Below are 24,496 nucleotides of genomic sequence, written 5' to 3'. Positions count from 1 at the left end.
TACCACCATTCTTTGTGACCCAGGGTGGGTTTTGAGCTGCTCCATTTGTTACTGCAAGAGGCAGCTGCCTCTTCTGAACCTGCACGAGCATATCTGGTCACCTTCTGAAGTAACAGATCCTCTGTGGAGCAGCAGTGGACTGTACCCTCACATACACTTGGGTCAACTTCTACAATCCAGATACTCTGGCAGATGGGAAATGAGAAGCTCTTCTGTGTGAGAATGTGTACTTCTGTGAAGGGAAGAGCAGAAAGCTTCAGGTCACTACCTGCAAGTATTGAGATTAACCCTAGACCTGAAAGTAGGCAACACCCTCACCTCAGCATGAAGGATCTGAAATGATCTGGTGTTGGACATCAGCTGAAGTTTTGTGAGTGAAGCTGATTTGATTAAGGAAATTCCTGAGCATCACAATTTCATCTTCTTGTGCAACCAAACCTGAGCCCTCATGTCATGGTTGCTCAAACAGCAGCAATGCAAAGCTTGCTCTGGCATCCTCAGTAAGGTGTCGCAGTGGCTTTTCTGCCTGTGCGTGCTGAGCTCTCTAATTTCCCAGAGCCATGACAAAAGTGCGGCTGTGGAGAGGGAGGATTTAAATCCCAATATTGGGAAGATACTTCAGCGAATCACTCGTTTCTTAATTTTAATCATAGCAAACTCAGCTCTGGAAGCTGCCCAGCCATGGCTACTGGCTGAACTGTCATTTGAACTGGAAGCGAGTAGCAGGTTCTTGGACTTGTTTAGGAATGTGATTCATGTGCAGGGGAATAGAGACCAAATTGCAGACCAAAAGCGATTTCAAAAACAGAGCTTTCAAAATCAGGCAAATCCAGGAATATGGAGTTTGATACAATGAAGATGGCAAAGAGATGAAAATAAAAGTTGATCCTTTTAATATATTTTTAAGATGCTTTAGTAGATGTTATGATGCTGGAAGGATCCCAAATAACACTATTTGTGGGAGTACTGTTTCCCTTGATCTGGTATGTTAGATGCAGACTCTGTGACTTAAACTCCAAGATGTTCTCAGTTATCTAGTAGGAAATTCAAAAGAAATCTGAATGACTTCACACTTCTGAGTTATGAATTAATTGGGTTCTGTCTTGCTCACCTCCCTGAAAACCCCAGACAACACAACCTCTAAAAGTTCTCTTTTTTTGTATCATAAAGAGGGAACACAAACAATTGCACCTTATTTTTACAGGTCTCTTTGAACTTATCACAATTTACAGGTCACATTTGAGAGAGAACTTCTAAAACTGTCTCATGCCTCCTCCTCTGCAGGTGCTGTGCAGCTCTGCGGGAGATCTATTCCATACGCACTTGACTAAAAGGCAGATTTTTGTGTGAGATGCTATAACTCAAATCTCCAGGAACTGTTTAAAAGCTCAGCTAAAAATAGAAATGCTTAAGGTACATTTCAGAGTGTAGAGATATAAGCACTGCTGCCTGATCAATGCCATGGTTGCCTGGGTGAAATACACCTGTATCTCCCTAAAGGACTGACCAGAGAGCCCACAGTGGATCCAGCAGCTCATTGTGGCAGCTCCTGCTGTATCTCCTTTGCTGCTGGGCTCCCTGGGCAAGCTCCATCACAGCTTGCATGCCTGCCTTGGCTGGGCTTCTGCCTCAAAGTGCGGATCCACCAGCCTTGTGCCAACAGGAGGAGTGGTTTGTCTGTACAGGGTTATCAGCAAACTGCCTGGAAAACTTACAGTGCAATTTTCTTACACCTGCTGAGGGCTGGTTTTGGGGGTTTTTTGCACCAAGATACCCATCATCACGTCTCCCTGATCCCTCCTGCCCAGCTGATAAAGCCTAGGGCTTGCTTAACTCGTTTTTGGAATGACATTTCTTATTTCGAAAGGGCTTTTATGGTTTCCTTTCTTAAAGCCAAGCCTTTGGCTGTGCTTCTCACTGAGCTTTAGAGGAAGGCTCTGACACCAATTGTTGAGAGTTACTCTGGCTCTGCAGGGAGAAAACTGACACTAGGAGAAGCCAAACAGCTTCCCCACATGTGTGAAGGGGTTTTCATAGACACAGCTGATTCCTGTGCTGGGGCACTTGCTTCAATCTAAGCCTGAGGTGCTTGATTGGAGAATCCACTGGTTCCTGTTGTGTTGCCCTTTTAGGCAAAGGTGGTGGTGTGGTTTTTTTATGTTTTCGGATGTGCTGTGCTCACACCTGGGATCTTCCTCAGATTCCTTTCAGGCCTTTAAAGCAAGCAGCTGCGTGTGAGGTGTTAGCAGCAGTTTAAAAGAAATTGTTGACTTTGAAAGGAGACTGCAAAAAAGACCCTGTAGGATTCTGGTTTTGTCTAAGAAGCTCTCATAAAAAATATACCCTGTTTGCATGGAAATTCTTCTGATTTCCAGCCATCAAACATAACCTGAGATGCGAAAGCTGAACCAGCTTACTCGGTACCTGACACGTGTTTCCTAATAACAAGGTTCTCATTGGACCATGGTGACAACTAGCTGGCCTCACTGGTGGCTAGAGGTCTGTCTGGCTGTAATTCAGTGAGTTTTTCTGCTGATGCATGAAAAAAGTAGGTTTTCGCTCCTGTTTCAGGACCTGTGTTGGCTTTTCTCTAATAGACAGGCACGAGTGTGTACGTATAGTAAGGGTGACTGCTTGACTGCTCTTTAGTTCTTGTCTTCTTGCCTATAACTATCCTAATGTTGGTACGTTTGCTTTTGTTTGAGTATACACTGGATTACTGATGGATAAAAGCAGAAATAACATAACTCTGGATTTAGAAGAAATGTACCTTGTGGCTCCCTTAATGATCTCATTATTAAATTAGGAATAATAATTACTCACAAAGCTTAAAATCAATATAACCTAGCTCAAAGTGACAAAAGTAGTGGCTTAGTGCTGACAAAGAGCCGGTTGGTGAGGTTTGGGTTCTGGCTGTTTTGTCTGTTCTTTTATGGCTCTGGTTAATAAGAGTAGCGAGGCCTCAGCAGGACAACAGGGAATCTGGTACTCAGCCTTTTGTGGGTCAAAAATCCCCATGGCGTACGTGGTTTGGGCTCTGGCGTCGCTGTCTGAGTGTGAGTCACTGCAAGGAGTGTTTTTCAGAGGTGGTTTTGCTGCGATTCCTGGGGATGGCCACATTCTGTGTTTCTCTGGTCACATAGAACACAGTAAAAACACCAGCATCCCGTTAGTGCTGTGGTCTCATTACCACTGCTCCGTTAAGTGTGAGTTCATCTCTCTGAGCTTTCAGGGTTTGTGTAGTGCACTTACTGTTAATACAATAAAAAATGTCTGCGGTAGAGGAGACCCGCGAGTGCTTGATGGGCAGCATGTGCTAATGGGTCATCATCGCTTTAGTTTCTTCAGCAAAGGCTGTGGACTCATTTTCCTGCTGGTGGGAGCAATGGGACCAGGGAGGAGCAGAGGTCAGAGGGAGGCAATCTGTGAAGGCATCTCAGGGAGGATGTGCCTGGCTGCAGTGCTGGCTCCTTCCTCCCTGTGCGAGAGGAGTGATGAGTCACTTCTGCTTTTTCCAAAGGATCTGTGCCTTTGCAGGCATAAGCTGTTGTTGATATATGGTTTTTTTCCACTTTATTTTTCTCTTTATGGCAAACCAGCAATTGATGGGTTTTGTCCCCAGCATAAAGAAACAAACAATACCTATCGTTATGCTGCAGGAAGGAAAATTGCACAGAGATAAAAGTACATTTTAACTGCAGCACCCAATTATGAACCTGCCAAAATCGAGGAGGCTTTAAATGTGGTAAATAACCCTAAAGAAAACCAGGTGTATTAGTGGTGATGGCACATTACATTCCAAGCAAGGTGTTGTTCCCTGCCTCGGTTTGCCACATAGCTGGACAAATATTGGATGTTGGGGGGAGATGGGACCTTTTTCAGTGGACATTCATTGTGGTCGGGTGAGTTTTGTGTTTGTTAGTCTTCCTTTAGCATCGAGATATGTAACAATGTAAACAAAGAAGAAAAATAATTGTGGGCTGGGATATCAAGGTGAATTTTTGAGAGGAGAATAGACTCTCTTGAAAGGGGAGGAAGGACAATAGTGTGTAATGACAAGGGTTAAAAAAACAGAAGAGATGATGTGAGGGATGCACAGAAATGGAAGGATGAGAGGTTGGAGCTGAAGGGGAGGGGTGTGCATTAGCGCAGAGGAAACCTCTCCCCACTGGCATGCATAGAGACATTTCCTGCCTTGTGTTTTGGTTTCTTAATAGTTATCTGACTATAAAATTAACCTACATCATTTAATGGTAGTTGAATGGCAGTTAAATTAACCCACTTTCAAAATAGAGCTTACCTAGCCCGTCAGCTCTGAGACAGCCTCGTCCCCAGGCATCCGGGGCTGCAATCCACTTCTCTGCCTTAACCTATTTCCTAAGCAGCCAGCCAAAGTGGTGCGTCAGAAACAGGGTTTGCCGCTCAGCCTGGCAGTTGACAGAGAATATGGGCATGTATCAAATCACTAATTCATATTTCAGGAGGCATTTTCGTGCAAGGAGGTATAGCATTGGCACATGGGGAACACTGCCGTTAGGAGTTGTGATGCTGTTTCTATTAACAGCGTGGCCTTGATTATCTGAGGCCCAATTACCAGAATCTCCAGGTTATCTGAAATGGGGTCATATCCCCCAACGCCTGTTAATTACACCCAAAATACCCTCTGCTCTCCAAATGTCTTCCCTTGGCTCCTCCCAAGCTTTGGCAGCCGCGTTGTGCTGAGTGTGTTTAGCTCTAGCGAATGCTCTAGCTAATTCCTGCATTTGGTTTTTGATATCCGTGTCGGAAAAACCCCAAAATATCCTGGGTATTTGCAGACTTCAATATCCTTGAAGACTTCTAGAAGTACACAGTAGCAGTGCATGGCAATGTGCCTGTTCGAGCTAGTGCTGGCAGTGTCTGTGGGGAGGGCATCCGATGCATTTGGGTTTTCTTCCACCCTGCAGGTGCAGCCCTGCAGCATCGGTGCAGCACAGGGGGGGAAGGTGGGATGTATCACAGCGTAGCTTAACCTGCTCACAAGCCTTCTTTTACTGCATATGAGTGCATCTTTGGTGGGGGGTTTGCTTGTTGTTGGACCTCTGTGGTTGCAGAGGCCCCAGCTGACCTGTATGTGCGTGCCCAAGGGCTGGGGAGGGAGAGCTTTGTCCCAGGGCAGACCAGGAGCTGACAGTGATGGGCTCAGGAATAGGGCAGAGGCCATACACCTGCCTCAGCTTCGGTCCAGAGCTGGTGTGTGGTACCTGGGACTGTTAAAGACACTCAAGGCATCCCTCCCTGCACCATAGTCTCTGTGGTTCCTTCTCCCTTGCCTTAACTGGGTGCTGCTTTCTTAAAAACATGTGAAAAGCTGTGAAAATCAGTGTAAGACCTTTTTTTTCTTTGCCCTGCACATTTTTGTTTTCTGTTTTCCGGTGCTATCTGGTTTTTGGTCTGTTCTGCTTTTCTGGTGTTACCTTTTCATTTGGAGCACCTAGCTCAGCGAAGATGCTCACTACTGCCTCAGAGAGAAACAATCATGGTAATTTTTTTTTTCCTTAAAGGGAATATCCCAGATGTCCTTGATAATTAGAAAAATTAGCGAGGACAATTGTGGAAAGGCTTTGAAAGCCAGTACGTAAAATAATGTTTCCAACAGGATAAATTTCCCTTGGTTTTAAAGCAATAGCTCAGTGGTAAGATTTTTAATTAGTTATTAAATATTGTATTAGAAGTATCACAAGTGATGATAAACTCCTATAGAATACAGTTGGGTTAGTTACCTGGGGAAGGTGAGAGTGGAGGAAGCTATGACAGGAATATAAAAAAGATGATTAACTTATCTGAGGTTGCTATTAGGTTTTCTTAATGTAAAACCAACTTTGGTTTGTTAGATTTTTATTTGGCTACAGGTGGGGAGAAGTGATTTTTAATGTTTAACTACTTTGAAAATAAAGAAACAAATGCAAGACACTACTCTGAAGGGTTAAAAGTCTGAATCTGTAATGGATGTCTCTTGTTTATCCAGTCACTTAGCTTATTGTACAGCCTGGATACTTATATGAATACATGGTGCTGACAAAAACCCCAACCAAACAAAACCTATCCATAACTTGTTTCTTCCTGCTTTTCAGTTGAAATGCAAACTCAATCCATCCCCACATGCGTCACCAAGGACAGCATAAATTCAGGGGCCTTGAGAACCTGGCAGCAATATTTCCATAGTTATTTTGGCTGTGCTTTGCACAACTTCAGCTTCTAATTTAAAGAAGAAAAATGCTTTTTCTCCTTCCTTGCTGTTGTGTGGAGCCTCAGCTCTTTCTGTGATGCTTTTTTCTACTTTTTTTTTTCAGTGCAGTGAGAAGGAATTACTGTAGCACGCACAGAGGTGTGAAGGGACTCATTCATCTGTGTGGGGAGTGTTAGGTGCCGGGCATATTTCTGAGGATTGAAGTACAGGCATTTAAACTGGTACATCCAGTGTCAGCCTTTAACTGGGGCTTTGAGAGATGAGCTCCAGAAAATCTTGCTGCAGTGGCTTTTACACTATTTATGCCCGCGGCTGTTTTGCCCATCGCTGCAAGGGATCGCTGCATCCCAGAGCGGTGCCAGCAGAAGGAAATGTGTCCCCTCACCTCCACCTCTCAGAGCACAAGGTCTTTGCTGCACCTATGAGTAGAGATGGGTTTGAGCACCATACCACATATCAAATGGAGGAGGGAAGATGCAGCCTGGGTTGCCTTTTGCTACCCCGGGGTAATAAGTTCTGGCAGAGAGTTTATGCCAGTGGCTCCATGTCCACTGCAGTGACATTGGTGTGGACTGCTGCTGAAACACGCAGTGTCACCTCCTGCCTCCATCCAGTGCCTTTTCCCAGCTGTGTTTGCTTTTGCACAGCCACTCCACCAGCCAAACTGGGGCTGGCAGAGAACTCGTTTCCAGCTCTTGCTGGGCAAGACCCTAGTGTGGCTCCACATGCAGCCCCCCAGCATTGGGGAAACCAAGCCCAATGGCAACCCACAGCCACTTTCAACTGCACATTTAACACACAGGATTCACAACGCCCCTGGGGCTGGGGTCAGCTCACCTGGTTGCCAGCAGTGAGTCAGCTCCTTTTAAGAGGCTGCTCCTCCTTTGCAATCCTTCAAAATGGCATCTCCACTCTTCCTGAAACGTAAATCAAGCGCCTGAAGCCAGCAGGGCGGGAGATGCCACCCGAGGGCAGCGAGATGTGCTGCCTCCAACCTTGGGGTCAGGGTGGGCATGGTCAGTGCTTTGGGTTCAGCTGATGGAGAGCATCACTGGCAAGTTAGGCTTTCTTCTCAGTCACCCAGATCTCTGCTTTTAGCCAGGTTTCCCTTTGGCTCGGTGGGGTACTCCAGTGGTACCTCTGGGTTTGGGTGTTGCGAGGCAGCACTCCACTGACTGGCACAGAGTCAGCTGCGCGGCAGCAGGAGAGGGAGGGGAGAGGTCACCCCCATAAAAAGAGTGAATTGGATTTTATAAGTTTATAGCTATGTTTTGTTTCTTTTACAGAACTATAATCCTGGTGCTTAGAGTGGTCTGAAAGGAACAGAAACACTTAGCCTTGAACTTTTGTTCTGCTGCTGCTTCTTGTGCCGCTGAGGTACAAAACATACCTGTAAACTTATAATCAATCAAACCAATGTTCAAGGGCTAAAAAAAGAAACCCAAAAAGGGCACAGGCTTCATGTTGAATAGTGAGAAACTTGGGGTGGGAAAAACAGAAGATAGCAGTAGGCAATCAGCAGGTTTTCAAAGACCAGCTTCCCAGGTCGGTTGGTACAAACCAATTGATTTCTTTCTCCTCTCTTCTTCCCCTTGCTCCCCCCCAAAATATGCTCTTGAACCAGAGGCAGGCTGGGCTGCTCCTAAAGCTCTCTTTGTGGCAATCACAAGCAGAACAAGCACAGTGTCACCCTGGTTCAACTAGAAAAGGGGAGGTGCAGCAACCCCACCAGTGGGTCTGCACTGCAGGAGCTGGCTCTGTAAGGTGGGCAAAGCTCCTTGGGCTGTGAAGGTGGAATCCAGATATTTTGACCTTTCATCCTCTTACTGTAAATCCTATACCTGTGCAGTCTATAGGTGTTATGGGCAGATAACTCCCTGCCTTCCTCCAGCACCATCACCCCCAACCGCATGGCCTTTGTTGGAAGCCCCAGGCCCCCCCCAGCAAGAGCAGGGGGAGGGCTGACTTCAAACTCCACTGAACAGTGCAGGCACAATGCAAACAAATGTATTGCAGCACGCAGCTATGCAAATAGCTTCAGAGCGCAGTGTTTTCCCTGGCATTAATTGCTGCACCACCGGGGTTGCGTAGCAACAGCTCTGGTTGTGTCTCTGACAGCTCCTGCCCCTTGATGCCTCTGACACCTTCTGTGGCAGGCGGGGAAGGAGGAGAGAACAGGGCTGCCCTGGGGAAGCTACAAAGGCCAGGAGGTAGCGAGAGGCTCAGGTGATAAGGTCTGTATGGGACACTGGGGTGTCTTCTGCTGGCAGGGGGTGACACGTGCAGTGGGGCTGGAAGGGGGGTGTTGGGGCACAGAAGCAGAGAAGCACCCAGCAGCCACAGCCTTGTGTAGGCAGCTTTCAATGTTGGTGGCCAGAAAGGGTAGACCTGCCATCTTCCAGGCTCTGTGGGAAGGTGGGTTATCTGTCCAGCACAGTGAATCCTTCTGGGTACCCCATACGGGTCTGTGACTGCGCTTGCAGCTTGGCCATAGGCATAGAGGGTCTCCACTAAGTCACCTCACACTGGCCACAGATCCTTAGGCTTGTGGCTTTTCCAGCCCTTGAGAGAAATGGCACATTTCTCATGTACACCCAAAAGTAAGAGAGCCTCAGGCCAAGCCCCATGGGAAGGGGTGTGCACAGGCACCAAGGAGAAGGCTGCAGAACATGTGGGCAGCCCTGGGCTCCCTCACTTGTCTGCTGAGCCCAGCAGCTTCTGCAGGGCTGACCTGTGCCTCCCAAAAGGCAGGCTTTTCAGAGACAGGAGTGGCTGCCTCCCAAGATCAATTTTTCTCCCTTCTTAAAACCATGTTCCCCATTCCCATCCTCTGCATTCACCAGTCTTCAGTTCCTGCTGTGCCTTTGCCCACGGGACTGAGGAACCTGTTAGTACTCAACACCTTCCCCGGCGAAGGCACTTCAGCTCTGCAATCAGCTCTCCTCTCCTTTCCTCTCTTCTTCTCTCTGATAAGGCATGTAAATAAATAGTTTCTCTGCAACAGTTTACACAGTCCTGTCTGAAGCCATAGGGCACTTGAAATAAACACTTCTATTACACCTGAGCATAAACCAAGCTCTTCTCAGAAACTGCCTGACGCAGGGAAAAAACAAGCTCTTCTCAGAAACTGACTTAAGTAGGGAAGATGTGGGCAATCCTGCATCCATTGGCAGCTAGGCAGGAGAATAGCCATGGGCATATTTTGTTTAGTAGTACTAGCCAGAACAGACAGGAATGGTGGGAAATGCTCAGCAGGTCCCAGGATGCAGAGATCAGCAGGTCCCAAGGAGCTGTGCCTGGGAGAGCTGGGGATGGAGAGGCACAGGCTGCAGCTCAGCACCCTCGGGACACAGGGAGAGGAAGGGGTGAGGTAGGATCCAGCCATGCTCAGAGCCTGGTGGCAGGGAGAGCTCTGCCTCAAGGTTATCCTTTGGAAAAGGTGATGCTGCCTGCAGCACCCAACCAGGGGTGGGCTGGGGAAGGATTGAATACAAAGTGAGAAGTTGCCACCCATCTTTGAGCCAAAGTGTTGTGAAAGCAGAGGACCTCGAATGCAACATGCTTGCAGAAGCAGGTGAACTGTTTCACTGAGTGAGATGGGTCTTTTAAGGACAAAGGGCATCGAGGCTGTATGGCTTTTTCTTTATCAAGCAGGAGAAATACTTATCTCTGCTTTTGAAATTTACAGCTTGACAAGCGGTGTGTATCTCAGCTTGATTCCTTGGAGTACAGTGGGGCAAATAAGGTGAAAATTAGCACTATGGACTCAGCCACACTTCAGAGGAGGAAACTAGGTGCAGGCAAGGCAGAAATGCTACCTGGAGCCTTCAGGACCAGGGAGGCCAGGTCCCCTCTGCCATACAAGCAGGATATGGGTCTTTTGAAGACCTGTACAACTCGCAAGGCAGGCATGACCTGCGACCAGCTGCGTTCAGCATCGCTACTGCAAGGCAAGGAAGGACCGTGTCCAGCTGCTTTGTTCCCTTCACCCAAACTAGGGACTTCTTACACAGACCCACAGTCTCCTCCCTTGCCAGGCATCGCCCAGCCTGTAGCTCACTTTTTCTTCCTCACCACCCACCCGGGCTTTGCCTATGCCATGGCTCTTCCTTCACAGCCATTTGTGCCCCGGCAAGGAGGAAACTGGCTGTTTTGCCACCGTAACCTGTTCCTGAGCTGCCCGGGGAGCATGGCGATGGGGAGGGCTGGGGCAGGGACACACCTCTGCCGCCACGGTTATAAATTGAGGCTCCCAGGGGGAAGATGGCTGCCGCTCTTAGGAGCTGGGCTTGTGAGCAGGTAAGAGGAAAGCAACCGCCCTCTTTGCAAAGGTGGAGTAAAAGTGCTGAGCTCTGCCTCTCTGCAAAGCCCCCTGCTCCAAGCCCTCCTCCTGCAGGGGGGTGAAAGGTTTTTTATCCCCTTTGTTATTCAGCAAGGCAAGGGGAGGAGCTGGGCTGTGAAAGAGATCCTGGCTGACATAACCCTTCCCATGCAGGGCTCTGGAGAGGGGCCAGGTTGTACCTGAGCGTTTGTGTTTAAACTAATCCCAGGCATTGCAACTGAAAGTCACCGCAGCGCCAGGTAGAACCAGTTGAGACGGTTGCTGAGGGCGGGTTTTTCGCCTGGGTGTAGTAAAGCAGTCTCGAGGTACGTTGTTTATTGCTAACCCTGGGAGTACATTTGGGAGCTGAGCTCGCTCAGCCTTTCCGGGTGGTTTTGGGAGAGCCCTGCCGGCTGCCACCGAGCACAGCTGGCTCCGGTCCCTGGCTTTCCCTCCCTCTCTCTGCCAATGGCTTGTCCAAGCTGGGGCTCTTCCTCCTTGTCCACCCACCTGGCAGCGTGGAGGGAAATCTCACTCCAGATAAAGCTGCTTTTCCCCACCCTCGCCCCAAACCCTGTGATAAGCGTTGCCCCCCTTGACCCAGCCAAGCGAGCAAGGTCAGAGTCTGATGCTGGGGAGGGCTGTAGTGGGGGTAAACGATTTTCACTCCTCCACTACAAGGCCAGGAGGTGCAAAGTGCAACTGTTACTGGAAAGCAACCTGGCGTTGCTGGCACAGATCCTGCGCCTGCAGCATGGGTGCCAAGGTGCGCGGTCCACTCGGTGTGGCCAGGACTGGGTGGGAATCGCCCATGCTGCCATTGGGAGCAGATACGGTGTCAGTAACGGCACCTGGCACGGTGCAGACACTGGGTAATTATCCCTTAACCTCTCCACCAATAAGTCCTAATTAATTGCCTCTGCCAAGCAGGTAAATGATAATTGCCTCGGTTTGAGAGCTAGCTAATGGCTGTGATCCTGCGCTGCAGAAGCACACCTTTCCGAGAGACCACTGCGTGTTGACAGCCTGTCAGCTGCACAACCACTTTATTAAATGGCACTAAATCAAAGGTCAGTGCAAATGGCAAGGCACTGCACCACACAGGGGTACATTGCTGTCTTCATGTCCTGCAGGCTGGGAGCGCACCAGGTTCTGCACTGGTTTGCAGAGGAGGTTCAGATCTGCTCAGTTTGCCCCAGACCCATGTTCTGCCACCGAGGCATAAGCAGAGTTTGAAGTCTCACAGTAGTTCAAGATTTCTGTCATTTGGATGCTCAGCTGGGATGCTGCTCTGCTCCCACTCAGCCTGGCTGGGCAGATTGAGCATGCAGAGGTGTCCTGCTGGGTCCCAGCTGCGCTGGGCCTTCTACACTGGGCACCGTGAAAATACTATATCTGATTCTTACTGAGCAATTTAGGTTTGCTTTGAACATGTTGCATGGTGCCTACACACCAGCATGTCCTAGCTAGAAGTGTAATTATGAGTGCTCTGGCAGGACACGGACCACAGGAGAAGTGTGGTCCGTGTCCTGCCAGCAGTATACATACATAAGTGTGCATGTTGGAGACCGAAGGGATACCTGCCAGCCCCCTGAAAACAGGAGGCTTGATCTCACCTGGAGGTCAGGCAAGTGATATGCCTGAGTGGGAGGAAAAGGGTTATTCCAGTTTTGCAGCATAAAGTTTTATTCCATGGGACATGTTACTGATTGCTTCTCTCTTTATCTCTCTAGTGAGGATGCAGCAGAGACAATAGCAATAGACTCTAACAATCAGCCGAAGTCTCCACTGGAAAAGTTTATGGTCAGACTGTGTACACATCACCAGAAGCAATTCATCCGTGTGCTAAACGACATATACACTGAAGTACAACCAGACTCTGAAGGCCAGCAGTTTCCTGAATCCGAGAGCATGGAGGCCTCTACTTGTGGCTCTGGTTGTAGCCAGCGAAGCACTGAAAATCAGGACAAGGGTGCTACTTGTACTGAATCAAAGGCCCCTTCTTCCTCAGAGCCAGGACAGTCAGGGTCTGATGGCCCCCTGCATATTATGGGACAAGCCCCGAAGCAGCTGGCAGAGCTGAAATCTCTGGACAGAGCAGAGAGCTCCAGTCCTGCTTTGAGAAGGGACTTCTCTGAGCTCCCCGTCGCCAGGCTTCGTTCTGCTAGTCCAAAGGATAGCTCCACCCAAGGATACCTCAGCACATTGAACTCTTCCTCTTTGCATTTCCATCATGCCGTAAAGAGTCTGGACGGGCAGCAAGCTGCTGGACACGAGCAAGAAGTCAGGAAGTGTGAGGACAGTAAAGAGCAGCTAGCAGGTAAGACTCTGATGGAAGGTTATATCTCGGTCAAAGTGGCGAATGTGAATGGCAATGAGGACAGCTTAGACAGCTGTCTGGGGTCCCAGAAGAGCTCCTTCAGAGCTCTGCCAGAAGAGTCCTGGGATCCCAGCTTTGCGGTGACCCCCCCTCGCAGAGCTGACAAAGAGAACACTTTGCAATGCAGCTCAAACGCATCTTTGCACCAGGACTTAGACGCAAAAGAACAAGATGCAAGACCAAAGCAAGAAAACCACCTGCACGCTGTGCCCAAGGGCAAGGCAGGCTGCCAGCTGCACCCGGCCGACAAGGGCCCGCTCGACAAGTCCAAAGAGGGCTGGCTGCCCACTGGTGCCGCGCCAGCCACCCACCGGACCCCCGGCGGGCACCCCCGTGCCAAGGCAGCCTCCCTCAGATCCACTCGGAAGAGCAAGAAGGCGTCGGGGCTGAGGATCAACGACTACGACAACCAGTGTGACGTGGTGTACATCAGCCAGCCCATCACTGAGTGCCATTTCGAGAGCCAGCGGTCGGTGTCGTCCCGCAGGACAGCGAGGAAGAGCACGCGGGGGTATTACTTCAACGGGGAATGCTGTGAGCTCCCGACCGTCCGCACGCTGATGAAGAGCTCCCAGGTGGAGGAAAGGGGGAGCGGCCCAGCACTGCGAACAGAGACCCTTGTAAGCACTAAGCCATCCCTGGTGCTCTCGGTGGGGGGGTCTGCGGGGACAGGACGGGAAGGTGAGAAGAGGGTTTCCCTGAGGCTCCTGGCTAAAGGGGCACCAGCCAGCCGCGAGGTGAAAGAGAGAGCTGAGCTGGGCTCTGTACAGCCCCGGGATACCCGGGCGCTGCGGTCCAGGGAAGCCACCATGGCCATGCCCTTCTTCTCCCTCTCTGCTCCACCTAGCCCCCAGAAAGAGGACAGCTCGGCTGGCTCACCGCCCCCCGGCTCCCCTCCTGCTGAAGGAAGGGAGACAGGAGTTGGAGGTACCATGCCCCAGGAGGCTGGCAGCAGCCTGGGCTCCTCTGGGGACAGTAGTGGTGGCGGGCAGCCAGCCGATTTTGCTGCCCTCCCCATCTCAGAAGCACCCACTGAGGAGGAAGGATGTCCAAGCTCCAACTTACAAACTGATCCAGACCCCTCCGCCACCCCAGAGCCAAAGTCCCCCTTGCAGCCCACTGCCACTGCAGACACAGCACCCCTGGCCTGTGATGGTGCCAGGGATCCTGCCCAGCTTCCAGGCGTAGGGGATGTGGAGCCCAGCGGGCTGGGGCTGGCAGAGCCCTGCCCGTGCTCTCCAGGCTGTCAGGCTCTTGATGAGCCCCTTGCCACCACGGACAGGGAGAGCCCTCCAGAGCCCCCTGCCACTTTGCAGTGTGCGGATATGAATAAAAGCATCGATGCTGAACCAGAAGCCGAATTATCAGGCACGGTGGGTGACAGCCCCCTTGAGCAAGAGGAGACTGTGCTGAGCAGCCGAGCCCTCCTCAAAATACCAGAAGGGGAGGCAGTGCAGAATAACAGCCCAGCAGGTGAAAAAGAACCTGTTGAAGGGGAAACACTGCCTGAATCTGACATCTCCGACGCTGCAGGGAAAGACTCTGTCTCTTCCAAAGACAGTCTAGACAAGAAACGAAAGAAAAGCAGGAGAGTGCTTGTGGCATCGGACAGGCGTCTCCGTAGCCAGCAATCCCAGTCACCCTCCGAGGGCAGTGGTGAGGATGCTGGTTCTTCCAGCTCTGTGCAGCTTCCTTGCCTTCAGATCAAACTCTCCCAGAGCCCTGGCACTAAGCGGTTCAAGAGAGAAATGCACATGGATGGGGCAGCATCCACGCACTTCCCAAACGACTGCTTCCCCAATGTGCTGCTCAAAACCAGCGAGGGGCTCGGCACTGGCCAGGCTCCAGAGAGTATCGCTGAGCAGCAGCCAGGTGAGGAGAATGGTGTCACTACCAGACAAACCTATAAAAGCATCTTGGCAAAAGAGACTGTAGCAGAGGGAGAAAGTTCCTCTACAGGTGATCCACCTGCTAACAGCAGCCAAAGTCAACCGGGTGAGATGCTGGAAATCAGCATCCAGGCTGATTCTGAGAAGAGAAGCATTCTCCTCCCTCTGGAGAGCACTGTGCCTGCAAATGATGCCGAGCAAGTGGATGTGAAAGCCGGCAATGCCAGCGCAAAGGATAAAGAGAGCTCCAATAGCACCAGGGACATGGGCAAGCTGGAGAACTACGAGCAAGTGGCCAACTCGCCTCCGTGTCCCAGCAGCAGAGGTGGAAGCAAGCATGTTCCAGCAAAGTCTGCAAAGCATAAAAAGGTCGCCCTGCAGTTTTATAACTTAAGACACACCCCCACACCCTTAGACACTGCAAAAAAGAGCACACCAGGGAAGGAGTCTATGCAAGCGATCCCCAAACCGAGGGACGAATGCAGTTCAGGGAATGATGACTCCCCGGTGTTGGAGGACATAGACACGGCTGACAGCAAACCAAAGTTCATGGAGTGGTGTGCTGAAGAGGAGAACCAGGAGCTCATTGCCGAGTTCAACGCCCAGTACATGAAAGTTCAGAAAGGATGGATTCAGCTGGAGAAGGAGGTGCAGCCGACCCCCAAGGTAAAGAACAAAGCCGACAAACTGAAAGAGATTTGGAAAAGCAAGAAAAGGACACGGAAAAGTAGAGGCTCGCTGGAAGTGCAGAAGCTTTCTCCTGTCCAGATGCTGTTTATGAAAGCCTTTAAGCTGTCTGACATCTGCCAGTGGTTTCTGGAGACAACTGAAACCAGATCTCTAGTGATCGTGAAGAAACTCAACACCCGTCTCCCAGGGGAGATCCCCCCCATCAAAGTCCCCATGCAGAAATATTCCTCCTCCAGTCTCTACCCCAGCTCACTGCAAGCCGAACGCTTGAAGAAACACCTCAAGAAGTTCGCCGCCACTACCCCAGCTCGGAATAACCTGAAGAACCAAAAGCTTTGGGCCAAAATTAGGGAGAACGCTGATAAAGCAGAGGCTGAGGAAGCCACCGCTCCCAGCCAGACGTCTCCCACCAATGCTGGCACCGAGGACCTGAGCGAAGACAAAACCATACAGCCTGCACCCAGCTTGCCCACGCAGGCCAGCACCAGGATCCTGCGCAAGTACTCCAACCTACGGGGCAAGCTGCGAGCCCAGCACCGCATGGTGAAGGCAGAGAAGAAGAGCGATGGCCCAGGGGACCACCCATCCCTGGAGAGCAAGCAGAGCCGGAAGAGCGTGTGCATCAACCCGCTGATGTCTCCAAAGTTGGCTTTGCAGATCAAAGCAGACGCCTTTCCTGCTAAATCTCCGTCAGTGGATGGGATGGGGAAGGGGCGGAAGGGGAAGAGCAGGTCCCAGGAGGACCCCTCGCCCAAAGCTGACCTCCAGCTCAACAGGAAGAAGAGGACGCTGAAGGAGAGCGGGAGCACGCAGGAGCGGTCCGGCTCCTCCACCAAGGACAAGTTGCCTGCCAAGAAGGCCAGTAAAATAAAGCATTCGGAGGTGAGCACGAAAGCTCCTGCCACCCGAAAGCAGGCTGCCATGGAGAGGAGCAATAAGCTGGCTAGAAAAATGTCTTTGAAAGAGAAGAGAGCCCCAAAAAGGCAGCTGGAGAAGATGCGGCTCCCCATGCGGAAGGGCAAGGAGAACACGAGCAGACGGGCCGTGCTGCTCCCTGGCCACGAGGAGATGGCCAAGTCCCCAAAGCAGAAGCCCCTGGGGGAGTCCTCCACACGGTCACAGAAGATGGCCAACAAGAAGCCCAGCGGTGGGAAAACCCTGACAAGGTCCATGAAGAAGATGCAGGAGAGCAGCGGGTCGCAGGGCAAGAGGAAGCTGAGGGCAAAAGTGGACTGTTCGCACAGCAAACGCTCGCGACTGGACCCGAAATAGCAAAGAACCGGTAGCCATGTACAAACCCAATGTACAGTAGTAACCCTTTACCATGCATTAACTAAAGCTGCTTTTATAAGCTGTAGCAAGCCTTTAAAAATCCGCAGCTAAAGGATAACGCCCGTGATTTTAGGCATCGGCAGATGTGTCTTGGACAGAGAAGAGGTCAGCCTGTCTGGCTCTGCTGTTCAGAAGGAAGTTTCTACAGTTTGAACGTTCCTTGGGTTTTTTTAAACTCGGAACCAGGCAGTTTTAGTTAAAAGTACAGTGCCTTATTTATCACTTTAAAAATAAAAATAAGAAGCTCGTCTGTGTGATTTGGAGGCTTGCGTTTTATACTTGAGGCACAAGCACTTGTACTGTAGCAGAAAGAAAACCACCACCGTGCACATGAAGTAGCTTTTGCAGTCTTTGGGTGCACGCAAACATTTCCCTTTCCTTCAAAGTCCTCCTTCTGTCTGTCTTCTTAGTGGCATTTAAAGCAAAACCAAAACCATTTCCCATCACTGAGGGAGAGAAAGGCAAATCTGTCCTTTGTCGGTTCGTTAGTAGCAGCTGGTGGTATCCCATACTGATACCTGCTACTGGTGTGTGTACTGCTGATGGCGGCCTCACCCCCCATGGCACAGTCCATGGGGTGGGTGTCCTGCTCAGGCAGGAGGGGAGATGCTGCAGGGGCTCTGGGTACCAGGTTGCTGCATCCACTGCTGCCAGGTGGGCACGCTGGGCTATATCTGTCTGTATTTCTTGCTGGCTTCAGGGATGAATCGGTCATGCCGTGCCCTGCATTTGGACAGACCTGTTTTGCTGCCCTTGTAGTGATTTCTGTGGTCTCTGATGGCAAAGCAGTTTCCACGGTGCTTCACTAAAGGTTGAATCTCTCCCTTTTGATGTGCTCAAGCTCCTTCTGATGTTGTTGCTCTGCAGAAGAGGAGCCCTGACCCTCATCCCGTGCTTTTGTGCACGTCTTACCTAGTGTCCTCCTAAGCCTGAATTTGCAGTTGGAATAGGGCTGGGATAAGGGACTGACTTAAATCTATTTTTTACTGTGATTTGCATTTCATCCCTTTACTAGTAAGGTGCAGTTGGCTTTGTCCTTGCTTGTGTCTGGTGCTGTGGAGTCTGAAAGTGGCCAAGCTTCTGCTCTGCACGACACTTTTGCAGGGCTCCTCTGCAAGCCACTGCATAACATTTCAAAGCCAGTGGGGGGTCAGCAGTGGCAGAACAGGGTCACAGTGCCTAGCACCTCTGAGAAAGACCTGTTACAAGTACACACAGCATGTGGCTGTGCTGGCTCTGCTGAGCAAAGACTGTCCGTGGCTAAGTGACTGCTGGGGTCTGTGCTCAGGGCAAGGACCCTGCTCAGCCATTGCATCTCCGTGGCTTCACAAAGCCATGGATCCTGATGCAAGCCTACTCCCGTGCAGGGAGCAGCAGTGCTGGAGGGGGCACCCCAGGCTCTGGAATGGCCTGACCTTTAACAGCCACTTGCTGGTCCTTGCTCTGCAAGGCTTTGGTGCAGGCCACGCATTCAGGAGACTCCTGCCCTGGGGGCAGAGGCTAGAGAGGGCTCGCCTGCAACAGGAATTGCTTTTCACAGTTGGCATTGAACTGCAGATCCTAAAGCCCATAATTGGAGGTGGAGAGCAGATAATAATCTTTTAAATCTTTCATTGTACCCATTCAGTATAGAGGATGAAACCAGGCGTTTGAGATTCGCACGTCCTTCGCAGAGCACCTCTTGCTGTCTTGCAGGTATTCCCTTCCCCCAGTGCTGACGCAAACAAGGCTGCAGCACATTTTCCTCTTACTATGAAATGGCTGATGTAAAAGAAAAACCCATAAAGTTGTTTACTTTTCCTTTGAATCATGCTAGAATAAGTTAACTCTCTGAGCAGCTAGGCAGTGATTAAATCTACCCTGTCAGTCCCTGTACAGATTACTATGAAGTTATCTATGACTTTAATTTTTACTGCATGCATTAAATATATCAAACATTCCATCAGAAAAGATTTAAAAGCATTTTAGGAGTGGCGCGAGGCAGGAGGGCACTGATGGCAGTTAAATGACTGATCTGTACCTTTCTTATGGGTTGTCTTTCCCTCTTGCTTCTCCATCCATTCTTGTGGTCCTCCTCTAACCTTTGGCTGGGGCAGCCTCTGCAGGCACATGGGCCTGGAATTTCCCCTCCTTACCTTGGGCTAGTCATGTGTGCAAGCAGCCCTCTTACCTCTGCTCCTCGTGCCATTCCCCTGCAGCAAAACCCCTTTTCCCCGCCTTTTGCCATCACTCCTGAAGCACCTATGCTGGCCTGTGTGTGCAGAGCCGTGCTGGGCACCATGCACAAAGTGCTGCTCAGGGCTTTCCTTCTCTCTTGCTCTTTCATCTTTTAGCTGCTGGTAAATGCAGGCTGTCCTGCTCTCTGTCTAGTGTGCTTCTGGGAGTGGGAACCTCATTAGGATAAAATCCTTGAGAAAGCAAGTGGAGAGAAGTTTTTCAGATGGGATGCTGCTGCTCCAGCCTCCTGGCTGCCTTCCTGTGTGCCGGGGCTTCCCCTGCACTCCTTGGCTTGAGCGTGTCAAGGCTGGGTGTTGGCAGGCATCACACCAGTGCTGGGAGCACAGCAGTATCTGTGTGTCTGTCCCACTTCAGTGTGTGCTGCTTGGCTTAGGTGGTGGCAGGAGCAGCACGCCAAGCTTCCCGGCAGTGTCCTGGCTAGGCGTCTGCTCCGGAGAGGAGTGGCTAGAATCTGGTGCATGGAGGAAACAGAGATGCTAAAAGGAAAACCATATTCCTTCCACCCCTTTGAACTTCCAGTCTCGGTCTATAGTTTTCTCTTGTATTGCTGTGTTTTGGCTTGATTGAATGGAGATTTCCCATGCTGAAGGCAGGGAGTCGCAGGGCTCGAGGAGGGAGTGACATTGGTGTGGCCATGTTGGGCAGTGTGCAGGCAACATGGCCTGAGACTCAAAGTGCCTGCGGCTTTAACTCATGCAGGTAGCTTTTATGGAGAGCAGGCTTGTTTGCCAAGGATGGGTAGGGTGAAGACATCAGCTAGGGCTGAATTGCTGCAGCAAGCACTCAGGCATGGCCTCTCCAAGTGGGAATATTGGTGCATTTGGACAAGTTTTCTGAATTAGAGGTCTGTGCAATCCTTTGGGTTGCCCCAGAGGTGATTGTCATCTCTAGAAAAGCCTTGAGGCTTTCTGCTATGAGGAAACCTTGCCAGGCTCCTTTCCTTGCTGTCACTGCTCCTGGAGATGCCATCCTGGCCCTTCTGCCTCTCCTGTGTGCGTTTTCCACTTGACACCAATAGCAGCTGCCAGATCTTGCAGACTGTAAGACCTGCTTTTAATGTGCTTTGCACTTGCTTTTGTGAGTGCTTTATTTTGGGGCAGGAAGGAGCAATGCTGCAATTTGCTAGCAAATGAAAGGGTCTGCATGTGAGGTGACTGCCTGGCAGGACACTATTGCCTGGGTAGCTCCAGTTTCTTTATCAGTGCTCAGATGTTTGAATTTTTTCTTCTTTTTTTCCCAATCAGTCTTAATGTTGCATTACTCTTTTCTCGATCTACTTCCCAGTTTTCTCTCTCCATGCAGCCATGTTTCAGCTAGAACAGTACACAAAAGACATAAAAATTAGTAGAGATACTACCATATATATAACCTGTTGCTCTTTGTTAATGCCTTGGGACATGCACTGCTTGTTTCTGTTTGCTCTGTTTGCAAGGCAGTGGTGAGGTGTTGAGGCTGAGGCACAGCCCCTGCTTTAGAGCAGCCTGTTTCCAATAAATGCAGCTTCTACGCAATGCAAGGGATGCACAGGGACCTGCAGATGATCTCAATGAATGGAAGAAAATAAGCAACACAATTTATCACCTTATTCCACACAGGCATCGAGTGCGTTTCTGTTTGCTATGGTGCGGGGCTGCCCACTGGCACTACCACAGTGCCATCCTCAGCTCCGCAGCCTCATTGCGCTCCTCTCCTCTGGGCCACCGTGCAGCTTCCTGCTCTGCTTATTCAGCTCCGGATTTCAGCACAAGGGCTGTGTCCCACAAACCAGATCTCTACTCTTTCTATTACTTTGGCTTTCCTTGGTGGCCACTTTCTCATCCTGTTCTGGAAACTAGTCTTTATCCCAGCTCTCTGGTGCATGTACCAGGAACAGCATCTCCTTAGCTCTGCACCTCCACTAGTGCCCTTACTATGCCTTTGCTGCCAGTCCCCCTCTCTCATTTGCATGGTTACCCTTTCCTCTCTCACCTTCTCATGGGTAGCTCTGCATCTTCACGCTTCACGTGATCAGGAGCCACCCATCTTACCTAACCTCTGTGAGGGGCTGGTTTTGTGAGCTCAGAGTCAAGGTTTGTCTGTTGGGCTTGAGGGCTGCAGCAAGAGCAGTTTGTGCCCAGGATGGTTCCTTCTGCCTTTCACTGTTAGGTTCTTGTCTAGCAGTGCTAGCCCTGGAATGGGTTTCTCTGCTGATGAGGTACGTGCAGTATATCCAAGGTGCACGCATGTTTATATTCATCACTCATGAGGCCGGCTTTGCTCATGTTTGCTGTGTGCAGTGGTGTTTCTGTGTTCAGCTGCCAACGCATCAGTGAAATGCATTTGCAGCAAACCTTCTCCAAAGAGCTGGCTAGCTGGTGCTGATGCTTGCAGCAAACTTTCTGCCACATTGCTCATCATTCTCCGTGCTATGGGAGAGTGGGATGAACTTCCCCCCACTGCTCTCTGCATCCCTGCCCCTGACATGCTTGGGGAAGCTGTGGCACTGAACTGAGCAGGCTGGTGAGCTGGCCAAGCCTCTTTTTGCTGGTGTGCAGATGAGCAAAGTTCCAGGCAGGCCCATGTCCCAGCTGCTCACTTGGCACCTCTGGAAATGCCGATGTTCCCAGAAGCTCTTCCAGCCCCTAGTAACATCCTAGGAAATAGAGATGTAATCTCAGAAGGACACAGATGTACTGCTGTCCTGTTTTTAAGTCTTGCTAATGGACAGTTTCTCTCTCCAGCTCATATTCTTTCAGCCTAACTGCATTCCCAGTTGAAGGCCACTGGGAAAGCCATGTTTCCCAGCCTCCTGTAGGCATGGCAGTGCCTTGGGGCAGCAGGGAGGTGCTCCCACCTTTCCACTGCCAGCAGTTGTGCTGGGGGAAAAGGGCTGAGCCCCAGCCAAGGCATCCTCGGGTCCACATTCCCAGGCTGTATGCCCGGATGACCCGGGAGCAAGGCAGAGGCAGGCTTCCTCTGGCCAGGGAAGGCCACTGCAGCTTTCCTTGTAATGATAGGTATTGTGAGCAAACCACGAGGCTACGATGTCCCCACATCGCGCACGTCCCCACCTCTTTCCCTGTGTGTCGTAGCGTCCATTTGGCCCATCCTTTAGCTTGGTGGTTGTGAAATGAATCCATCTGTTCTAAGATGTTCTCAGGAGTTCTTGTTTGTATTAAGCTCACCCCTAGGCTTAGCAGAGATCACAGTCCCCGTCCTTCTTCCTCCCCTTCCCGCGGACAAGCCCTCTCCTTCACGAGCACTTCCACCCTCTCCCTGAAGGGCAGTGGCGGGGCAGCTGGTGGTTTCGATTCAGGGCACGTTGGCAGCTTGGGGGCAGCCGGAGGAGCTGGGATGCAGCTGGCCGGCGTTCGTGGTGTGGGTCCCTCGGGCTGCGTTGCTAGCCAATGTTTTCTAAGTCTGTTTGTAAGAGTACCTAATTTTAAAATGAAATGTGAATATATATTATGTGTAGGTGCCATGTAAGATAGTGTTGTGCTAGGCAGCAGGATGCTAACCTACTTTTTAAGCTTTTTTGGGGGGCAGGTAAAAAGCATTTTTCTCTCACTTCATTGCTCACAGATCTAATATTGTAAATAGTTTTTTAAAGATATTTATTTCATGGGCTTTCCACAGGTTCTTGTTCTGACTGGTGTGTTGGTTGGTGGGGCTGTAATTGCCCAGCGTGCCGCAACCAAAGGGCTGGCTATTGCGTGGGGGGGACGGGATGGGATGGGACGGGTTGGGGTGGGTGGTGGTGGTGGTGGTCGGTTTGGATTTTTAACGTCACATCAAAGTTGAAGCATTAACTCTTTCTCTTCATCTCATTTTGATGATGTCAGGCCTGGTTGATGGCCACGGTCCCTGGGGAAGCAGTTTGCTCCTGTGGCCATTCCCCGGGGCGGGGGGCACTGCAAGCAATAAGATTTGTAGTAATAATGTCTGTTTCAATGGCAGGGGCTCATGGCCGGGTGGAAATAACCCCGCTCCTGGCGGGGGCTCGGTTCAAGACGGCATGTGTGGGGATTCTTGGCTTAGGGAACTCCAGCGATGCAGGAGGTGGGGGCTGCCTCACCCCCAAGGAATCCCCCCAAAATGGCCAGGATAGGGTAGGTAGGTCCCGATAGCAAACTCCTGCTAGTGAATTCCTGCAGGGAGCAGCTGCCTTTGGGGCTCCTGTGGCACCTGAGGGTACGGGTGACCCAAGGGAGCGCACCGCTGCCACCGTTACAGTCCCAGTGCCGGCTCCAGAAGGTCGCGTGCTTGCCATGCTGCAATTTGAATTTTCCTTCTAGGCGGTTCGAGGTCATTTGGCTGGTTTTTACTAAGTGGGTTTGGAATTTTCTTCTTGGTTTTTTTTAACCCCTTTTTTGCCTGGAGCTGTTTGCTGTGTGGGGAAGCATCAGCGGCGTCGTTGCTGCTTTTATGATGATGGGTCTCTGACTTCGGAGGGTGGCGCGGGGAGTGCTGCCGGGTGCCGGCCCTGCGGGACCCCTCACCAGCCCCACGGTTCCTTTGACCTTGGAGCAGGTGTGTAAAAAAAGAAAAAAAAGGAAAAAAGGCAACAACAACCTAATAATTCTTTTACTGAAGACACTCACTGTTTAAATATTATCTCCACCCTGATGGCAAATGTTTTTCCTTCATCTGTATCTGCTTCCCTGGGAGAGTTTTGTTTCTCTGTTTGTTTCTATATGAATTTTAGACACTGAGCTGAAAAGTCCTCCTGTCCGGTACTGTATGTTTGAGCCTAAGCAATGTGAACTGTACCGACCAGCAGTGGGAAATGGGAGCCGATGGCTGTGCCTTGGGAGAGCCGTGGCTTGGGACGGCATTCCTGGGTGCTCTGGGGAGCAGGAAGTACTGCGTGGCGAGTTGGGAAAATGAACTGTCTGCTGTGAATTCTCGGTTGGAAATGTGGAGAGGGGTTTCCATTAGATAATGTTTACATACCTCACCTGACGAACCTTTGAAAGTGTATATATAAAAAGAAAATAAAGTTATATTAAGTTGCTTTAAATCAATATGTATAGCTATAAGAGCTGGGTCATTTGAACTTTGAATATGTATCAACTCTCTAAATGTTGACATTTTGTGAACTCTGTGCTCCTGTCTTTTATTTCATCCTAGCCTATGGAAGAAGTTGTGTTCTTGTTCCAGGTAAAATGTCCCTGACTCAGATCTGAACTCCTCAAGGATTCCCACCACCTTGTTTTCTTTTCTTCCTCCACTGTCGATATTCACCCTATGAGCTTTCTAAAGGTCCGTATTTTATTGCAGCTTATTAAACGTTTCTTTGATATCAACATGTTTGGTGTGATAACTGGGGAAGGGTGAAGGTGAGTGAGTGCACGGAGCAGGGGACCCCCTCTCTGGAGGGGGGATATAAGTGCCAGGCGGGATTTGAGTGCTCCCATGCTGGTGTCTGAGCTGGTGGT

The 24,496-nt window shown here is 50.4% G+C and overlaps 1 protein-coding gene across 17 annotated transcripts in view; it reads left to right on the top strand.

Annotated features, from left to right (window-relative positions):
• LCOR (ligand dependent nuclear receptor corepressor) overlaps window positions 1-24,364 on the top strand; it is a 93,883-nt gene extending 69,519 nt beyond the window's left edge. For all 17 annotated transcript variants that reach the window (XM_030486884.1, XM_030486878.1, XM_030486873.1 and 14 more), the window contains one exon: window positions 12,284-24,364. In XM_030486884.1, coding sequence (XP_030342744.1) covers window positions 12,284-16,781 — 4,498 coding nt within the window. In that variant the 3' untranslated portion in view covers window positions 16,782-24,364. The remainder of the gene's footprint in view (window positions 1-12,283) is intronic.
• The last annotated feature ends 132 nt before the right edge of the window (window positions 24,365-24,496 follow it).

Source organism: Strigops habroptila, chromosome 5 (genome assembly GCF_004027225.2).
Source record: "Strigops habroptila isolate Jane chromosome 5, bStrHab1.2.pri, whole genome shotgun sequence".
NCBI classification, from domain to species: domain Eukaryota; kingdom Metazoa; phylum Chordata; class Aves; order Psittaciformes; family Psittacidae; genus Strigops; species Strigops habroptila.
This window is presented reverse-complemented; position numbering and strand designations above follow the sequence as displayed.